This window comes from Anarrhichthys ocellatus, unplaced genomic scaffold, assembly GCF_004355925.1.
Source record: "Anarrhichthys ocellatus isolate YVR2014 unplaced genomic scaffold, GSC_Weel_1.0 scaffold42, whole genome shotgun sequence".
In the NCBI taxonomy this organism is placed as follows: domain Eukaryota; kingdom Metazoa; phylum Chordata; class Actinopteri; order Perciformes; family Anarhichadidae; genus Anarrhichthys; species Anarrhichthys ocellatus.
Window position 1 is genome coordinate 500,914 of NW_022280072.1, and position 8,620 is coordinate 509,533.

Here is an 8,620-nt window from a genome sequence, read left to right on the forward strand (position 1 = left end):
TATATATATATATATATATATATATATTAAAAAAAGACACAAATATACTGAATAATACAACTTTTTCATTTTAAAATGTCCAATAAAGTTGGCAACAATTGGCCCCAGACAGCCTTTGTAGCTACAAATTGATTATATCAGAATCAGACTTTATTAAATACGTGTGCACATACTACATAATACTTTAACTCCATCATTTTGCATCTCTTTTGATATATATGATAAGCTATAGTATTTAAAACCTTCTTAAACGTGTAGATGAGTGAAATCCAAAAACTGTGTCATCCCTCCTGTGGTTTAAGTTGTGAAATGTGTTTGTTTATTCGTGCCAAATGCTCTTCTTATCAGTCGCTCTGATTTGTTTCTTGGGTTCAACTGTCCCTTCCAGCAGAAGAAGTTCACACAAACTGCTCTGCTTCAGCGGCGCACCGGTTGGTGTTATCTCTTGTGATTCTGTCATAACAGTTGAGTCACTCCGGCTCAAATCCACCTGCAGATTTTCCTGTGCCAGTAACTTTACTGAGTGAAACACACAGGAGTGTTTGGGCTGATAAGCGCAAGACGTCCCTGTTAAATGTTTGTGAGGATAAAAGAGCCACCGAATGATATGATAAGATAAATGATTAAACTGCCTGTCTCTGTCCACACCAACCAGCGTCGGGTCGTGACGATATCAGTGTTTTGCTCTTAGTTGTTACTAGTCTTATAATGTGACAACAATGTCTTCTAAAGCAATGACATGCTGTGTGTCCCAACAGGACTTGAGGCCCAGATGGACGGTGCTGGACTCCCTGCTGTGTGGGGCATTCGCTGGAGCAATCGCCAAAACAGTCATAGCACCTCTGGATCGGACCAAGATCATTTTCCAAGGCAAAAACAACACTCCATACGCACAAAGATCTCTTTCCAACTATAGAATCTAGTGCAGAACACAGGCTGCTGTGCACTGATAATGCAACCACTGTTTTTCTGTTTTCACTGACTGTTGTAAGTGTTCTTACCTCATTGCTAATCCTCTTAGTAGATGTTTAGCCCGTGTGTTCTGTTCTTTAACCCTGAGCTTCACTGTGTTTCTTGTTGCTCCACAGTGTCCACCAACAGATTCTCAGCTAAGGTGAGTTCAGCAAATCAGTCAGTGATGTATTCTAATATGTAGCTACACTGGCGGGACAGAGTTGAAAGGCGTAATGTATTAATGCTGGAAATGAATCTGTGATAATTTAAATAATTGATTTATTGCTTGTTATTTATCAAGTATAAATGAAAAAAAAACACTCATTTGGTGGTTACAGATTCTAATATGAATATTTCTTCATTTTATACGGTTTTAAATTAGCGCTGCACAATTAATCAAGATTGTATCACATTCGCAACGTGGCCTACTGTAATTTTTCAAAAACGCAAGAGGTACAATGTTTTATTAAAGGGGTAAGATCCAAGATTGTGAGCATTTCGATTCCCTCTCGACGGCTCTCAACATGTCGACCACGAGCCGATAGCTAACGGTGCTAACAGCGCAGTCAAAACCGTGGCGAAAATGCAGACAGAGCTGACAGTGTTTACCTGAGGGGGAACCGCAGGGTTGGGTGCTGCGCTTTCATAATGACCCGTCTGGTCATGACGGCGTTATCGGCAGTAACAGTCGTATGAGAGCCTTATTCTAAATCAAGTAGTTGTGTATTTTTGTGACAGAGAAAACAAACAAAACAGACAAAATAAGTCATGTTTGGCACCTAATAAGATGGAGAATGTTTGATTTTTTGACCTTTTGTATATTGAACAATTATTAAATCAATCAAAAAAATATCAAAAACAACCCTAGTGGGAGCTCTGGGATGCATCTGGTAGATCTTTGCTCTCGTATTACTTTATAAGCCTTTATGTCACAGTCACACACATTAACTCCTAAAGACTACAGCTCATTGTGCACTTTGAACACATCAAGTTTATTAGATGTGGAAGACATGAAGGGCGTCTGTCTGTGCTCCTAACCCAACCTATCCATCACCACCAGGAGGCCTTCAGGCTCATCTACTGCTCTTACATGAAGGACGGGCTGCTCAGCCTGTGGAGGGGGAACTCTGCCACCATGGTGAGGGTCATGCCCTACGCTGCCATCCAGTTCTGCTCTCATGACCAGTACAAAAAACTACTGGGGGGCTACTACGGCTACCAGGGGAAGTGAGTAGAGCGTTTGTCTTTAAGTAGCAGGGATTTTATTCATGTATTTTAAGATAAAACATGTTGGATAAGTTGTTAGCCATGCTAGCGGCGTAATAATGTTTGTTATCAACATGTTATTATTGTCGGTTTCAGCATGCATTCAGAATGTTTTAAAATGTTTTTATTATTATTTACTACAGATTATTGTGTTGTTTGTTTCAGAGCTCTGCCTCCTTTCCAACGCTTCCTGGCTGGCTCTCTGGCCGGCACCACCGCTGCAATGCTCACCTATCCTCTGGACATGGTGCGAGCCAGGATGGCAGTCACAGCCAGAGAAATGTAAGCACCCATCCCCTGTTTGTGAGTCCCATCACACCCACTAACCCTCTACCGAGGGGTCCCTCTCTTGTGTGTATTGGTCCCATTGTTGCCTTACCACTACAATAAAATGGTCTAAAATGTCACTCAATGTCCTATAATTCCTCTCATAAAGGAATTGGTAAACGATGTCTTGCCTGGTGCTTTTTCTTGGGACAGGTACAGCAACATCATGCACGTCTTTGTGCGGATCTCCCAAGAGGAGGGCGTCAGGACCCTTTACAGAGGCTTCACTCCCACTATCATGGGTGTCATTCCATATGCAGGGATCACATTCTTCACATACGAGACCCTCAAGAAGCTGCACACAGGTACCGATCGTTTTACTTCTCTTTTAAAGGGACAGTGTGGGGGATTTAGTGGCAATCTAGCAGTTCGGTTGTAGATTGCAATCAGCTGAATACCCCTCCACTAAGCCCTTCCTAAAGTGAGCTTCCGAGTGCAAAACGGTGGCAAAGCCGTGGTATCTATCAGCACTAACATAACATTGCCTTAGTGGCAACAGAAATCAGGCGGTGTTTGGCGATACAACAGTGTAGCACTCTGCTTCTCACATTACCGCAGCTTCACAAGCTTCAGGTAACATGAAAACACTGAAGGCCCTCTCTAGAGTCAGTAGCTACTGTAGAAACATGGCGATGCAACACAGCAAACTCTGCAGAAGAGGACCCGCTCCCTATGTAGATAAGAAGGGCTCATTGTAAGATAATGAAAACATAACAGTTCTTAGTTTCAGTTGATGATCCACTCATGAAAACAAAGCTTTCTGCTAACAGATCCCGCTAAATCCTACATAATGCTCCTTCACTGTCTTCAATACGTTACATTCATATTATAGTAAAGTGCCATTTTCGATTTGAAGAATGAAAAATGTGTCATTCAGATGTTGAACTCTTTCTTCCTTTGTGTTCCCCCCCCCCCCGCTCTAGAAAAGACTAAGCGACCCCAGCCGTACCCACTTGAGCGCCTGGCTTTTGGGGCCTGCGCTGGCCTTATTGGACAGTCCGCCTCGTACCCTCTGGACGTGGTGCGTCGCCGCATGCAAACGGCCGGCGTCACCGGCTGGTCGTACGGCACAATTCTGGGGACCATGCGTGAGATCGTAGCGCAGGAGGGAGTCGTACGTGGACTGTACAAAGGCCTGAGCATGAACTGGATTAAAGGACCCATCGCCGTGGGAATCAGCCTCAGCACGTTTGACATCACGCACAGCCTTCTGCTCAAACTGCATCAGATGGGCTACTTCGCCCACTGAGACCCATTTGGGGCAAGAAAAGCGAGAAAAAAGAGCTCAGACTGACTGTGAGGGAGGTGGTTAACCCTGTCACATGGCAGCAATGAGGGGCCGTCCAGCTGCACGCTCCTGTTCTTCAGACCGGAGGACCAGAGATCTGTTGTGCACAAAGAAACACAGTTCCTCACACTTACGTAAACGCATAGTCGGGATTCACTAACGGAGAAGGAGCGAGAGAGGAGGCCGGGAAAAGTCTTTAAATCGTTGTTCACTCAATCACGACTTTGTTTTCAAATCACGTTGCCGTCGAGGCGAAAGTGATGAACAGAGCAACAGTGGATCGAGAAAAGATTAGTTCTCGATGGACAATATGGAGCACTTTGTGTCGTGTTAATAAGATAATGCTTGCACTTTACTAGACCTACAAGAGAGAACTTGAGTTTTATTGCTTTTAATTTGGTGAGAAATTTTATTTTAATTTGAATCAAGTTGCTTTGTTTTCCTTTTGATCGTTTGAAATGAGCCGATGAGCTGATTATGCAAGGGTATGCTTTGTAATGAAAGGGCGATTATGCAATATGTTTTGTTTTCATCTCTAGTTATACGACGGTGCCGCTGTGGGTTTGAGATTAACCGGGCGATGGATTGCAGGAGGGTGATCAAGTCAGTAGGACTGCACACTTTCACTGTCCGTCCTGCAGTGAGGAGGCGTTGTATTGTATTAATATGTCTAATAAGTGGGCTCAAATCAAATGTATGACAAATAAATCTATATATACACAACAAGAGTTTGTTTTATGTGCATATTATTAAGATGTCATTGTTGTGCAGCAGACACTTCAAGGAGTTGTTTGCCTGAAAATGTTTAAAAATGTCCAAAGCACTTCAATCAATTCTACGTTTCCTGTGAATGATTTGATTTTCACTGCTGATGTACATTTGAAATCTACAGTGTTTCCTTTCACAGCTGTGAACAATGAGTCCTTTTGTCCACTTGAGGGCGTCATGTGATAAGCAAAGCTAATCGCACCATCAGCGACATTACAACTGCTCTTAATTTAGGCTAGGAATGGTTACAATGATATTGTACTGAAAGCACAAAGATCTTCAATTTGTAATGTTATGATCACTGACTTTTATTTGCATTGTCACGTGGTCTTAATTACATAACCATTCTATCAATGACAGGTTGTTTTTTACACTTATTTCCCTCAAAGCCGGTGATATTTAAGATAAACTTAAACTGTTAATAAGTGATTACATCCAATATATAATACGTAATGTAAAATGACAGCATAAATACAGTTTCATTTGATGAATCACACTTAACCCACGTGTGTGTGTGAGACCACATATCCCTTTACTTCCAGTAGATGGCAGCATTGAGTGGCTCCTCGTCTCTGTGCGTCCTGGTCCATCATGGAGGTTAGTTCGGCTCTGATCACCTCAGTGGCCTGAACTTGACCCGCCCTCCGCTCCCTGAGACGCTCTTACTCTTATTTTTACGGTATTGTTTTATTTCACTCAAACGTTCCGTGCAAACCGTCTCTTACTGGAGGTCTTCATGTGTCAATGCTACAAAGCAAAATATTGTAAAACATAAATTTATGAATTCATACCACAAAACACTGCAGAGGGAAATCACACAGGGAAACATTGCATAAATAATGTATGTAATGTGTTGTTTTTTACATGCATGTTTTATACGTAGATGTCAAAATGATGATCGCAGTGAAACTGAAAGAGAATTATAATTTATTTTTAAAGAAATGTAAAGAAATGAAGAACTCATGCATGCAATCCTTCTTTGAATGATATTTTCATTTTTGTGTTGTTTATATGGAGTCTATTACAAAGCAATTTATTTAAAAAACAGACCAAACAAATACCCCAAAATTAGTAGCTTTTTTTGGTAAACATGAGAAAACTAAAATGATTTTAATCACACACATTTAGGATGTAAATAACATTGTTTTTTTTACCCTTCCATCAGATAGATTAAAGACTGATGCACACATCTACCCAAATCTTAATATCAGAATTACTTAATACTAATACTTTTTTTATGAAACTTTACTTAATACTGCACTTACACTTACTATTTAAAACATTTTTATTTACTCGTGACATCCTGATAACTGCTTCAAATAAAATGAATCAGGTATTTGAGTAACGGTGTGCTGCATTCATGGGTCATATTCTTTTTCCGTGCTCATCCTGTTTTTGCTGCACTGGTTAGTGCGCATGAGCTGTGACTAAATCTGAATAGGAGGTGAGTGTGTTCCGGCTCCGTCGCATCGTTCACCACCTGAGATCGTTGCCCTTTCTTTACAAGTCGTCTCCTGAACTTCACGTCTGAGCAGCTGGAAGGAAGGAACTCTGCCCATCTGTCCGTCCTCCATCCCTCCATCTCTCATCCTCTCCTGCCCGTATGACCTTGACTATGAATTATGGGATATTCTGCCATCCGACGGTGTGCAGCCACCCAGCCTGGTATTGCAACAATCGAAACAATGCCACTGGGTGGATAACATGGTCGGAGGGCGGGTGCCTGAGAGAAGCAGGAGGAGGAGGAGGAGGAGGAGGGGTGGGGAGAAGATGCTTCTTGAAGGTGCCGTTGCTATAGGTAACCTGGATCTGTGCCAGGAGATGGGAGTGAACAATTTGCATGTATTCAAATCTGGCATGAATAATTCACTTTGAAGCCCCCTGCTGGAGCACTGGCAGACAATAGCTGTTCACACACACAAATGCACAATATATGGGCCAAAATGCACACAAATACAGCGTTCCCAGCACACACCAACCCGGCCGGATCCTGTGTGAGAAAGGTGAGGAGGTTACTCTGGGGGGCATGCAGGAATAAAGCCTCTCTCACATCTAAATCAGACCCGGATGCGGTGAGACGGCGGCCTCGGCTGTAATATCATTTTGCATGTGTTTTCACAGCTCGTTCTGTTTCTGTTCAGATGCACAAGCAGGCATAGCTGCTGTTTGACTTTGAGCTTATACCGGGGATGTCACGCCCCGGGAGTCTGAGGAGGGAATGTATAGTACACAAATGCATTCACACACACACACACACACACACACACACACACACACACACACGTGTTCACACCCCTGTGGTGCCCTGCAAACGCCACACTGGCTGGGATCCTTCACTTTGAAGGCCAGCTTCTCAAGCACCTGGCTCCACTGCATAAATTCACCGGCGTAAAAAAAATAAAGAAGCCTTGAGAGGCATTTTATCAAACATAAACAGGCCTGTAAACGTTTCCCGCAAACTCGCCTTAGAAAAGCAAAGAAGCAAGAGAGAGAGAAAAAAAAAACAAATCACGTCGCCGTGACTATAAAACTCAGTCAAGAAGAGCTATAATCCCTCTCCATGCATGCATGCTGATATTTACAAGTGGTACAGGGACGTCATCCTCTCCCTGCCGCACAACCTCGCAGCTCCCTCTCCCCATAGCTCAGTCTTGTTAATTTTATAAGATCCAGCATATTGCCACTTATCGGCTGGCAGCGTTGTAAAAGCTCCGGGGTCAGTGCATTACTGAGCTGCTGGGCTCCACTCTTCCATTAGAGGGAGTGTTCAGGCTGCGTTGGCCTTCACTCAATCAAATGCGGGCTGCAAACGGCTGCTCCAAGTGCAGATGAGGGGGCACAAACACACATTTTCTCTCTCACACACACACACACACAGACTCCTTCAATCCCTGGTTGTGAAACTATAGGGCGCATAAATCTGAGCACATAAATCCAGGCACACACTCACACACACACACACACACACACACACACTCACACTCACACTCAGTATGTGCTTGTCCTCACTGTTTGGAGCCCGGAGGGGGGCAACACATTCATTTGCATGGAGTGTTTGCATTTATAGAGAGTAAATGCATATAGGTGTGGATGTGCTTGTATTGCAGCTGACATTTTCACCACTTGGCATTTGAACAGATTCCACACTAAATGAAATGTAGCTCCCCCCCCCCCCCCCCCCCCCCCCCCCCCCCCCCCTCATCCCGATCTCTGGATCAGGTGAGACTCATGAGAGGTGGAGATGAGCGAGCAAGCGAGGAGTGAGAGTCAGGGAGAGAGAGGCTGATTTAGTGCAGATGCTAAAATGGAAATTTAAATAGGATTTGTGCTGGTTGGAGTATGTGCAGTGCAAAAATTATTTTTCACAATCAGTCATGAAATTAGGTCAGTTTTATGCCAGTGCCTGTCAGGGTAGTGTCAAGGTCAAAGGAAGAGAAGATGGCTGTTAATGCGAGCTCTGCTGCATTCCTCCCTCACAACTAATTATGATGATATAGTAAGTACGCCTCTGACTTCATTCTCCTTCCTTTCTCTTGTCTCAATGCCACAGACTCAAAATGCTTCATTATAATTCAAGGGAGAGTTGTTAATTCAAATGTGACATGTTAAGTGTAAGTATACAGCCTCTCGTACAGGAAAGCAGCAGGATGACAGCCTTAGTTGTCGATGTTCACGTCATATATGTTTTCACAAATGGGTTTCTTTCCATCCTCAGCGTCACATGTTCGCAGACCGAGCACACATAAAGAAAGGGGCACTCTATGGCCTCAGTGAATGAGTGTGTGCCCGTTTATAAACATGCATGTATTTCTCCTGCAGGAGTAAAAGGCTGGGGGGACGGGGGGACGGGGGGGGGGGGGAAGGAGACAGACTTTGCATGAGAATGGGCCGGGGTCCTGTGAACCTTCTGCTCCCTGTGTCCACACTCAATGGCATCTCTGCAGTTAGCATGACAAACTAGGCTCCAAGTTCTCGGACTTTTATTCAAGCAGCAGACCCCCCCCCCCCCCCCCCCCC

The 8,620-nt window shown here is 43.7% G+C and overlaps 1 protein-coding gene across 1 annotated transcript; it reads left to right on the plus strand.

The window, feature by feature from the left end:
• The first annotated feature begins 63 nt into the window (after positions 1–63).
• Positions 64–5,101, plus strand: LOC116394866 (mitochondrial coenzyme A transporter SLC25A42). Its single transcript, XM_031868217.1, has 6 exons — positions 64–870; positions 1,089–1,114; positions 2,015–2,181; positions 2,386–2,502; positions 2,701–2,852; positions 3,471–5,101. The coding sequence occupies exons 1-6, from the start codon at positions 720–722 to the stop codon at positions 3,794–3,796; spliced, it is 939 nt and encodes a 312-aa protein (XP_031724077.1). The 5' UTR covers positions 64–719; the 3' UTR covers positions 3,797–5,101.
• The last annotated feature ends 3,519 nt before the right edge of the window (positions 5,102–8,620 follow it).

What these genes read in the sequence shown, in the direction of transcription:
- LOC116394866 (XM_031868217.1), top strand. Translation starts at nt 720, where the DNA reads ATGTCTTCTAAAGCAATGACATGCTGTGTGTCCCAACAGGACTTGAGG. An exon ending in CCAACAGATTCTCAGCTAAG is followed by an intron (nt 1,115 to 2,014) that starts GTGAGTTCAGCA and finishes CATCACCACCAG; the next exon opens with GAGGCCTTCAGGCTCATCTA. An exon ending in TACTACGGCTACCAGGGGAA is followed by an intron (nt 2,182 to 2,385) that starts GTGAGTAGAGCG and finishes TGTTTGTTTCAG; the next exon opens with AGCTCTGCCTCCTTTCCAAC.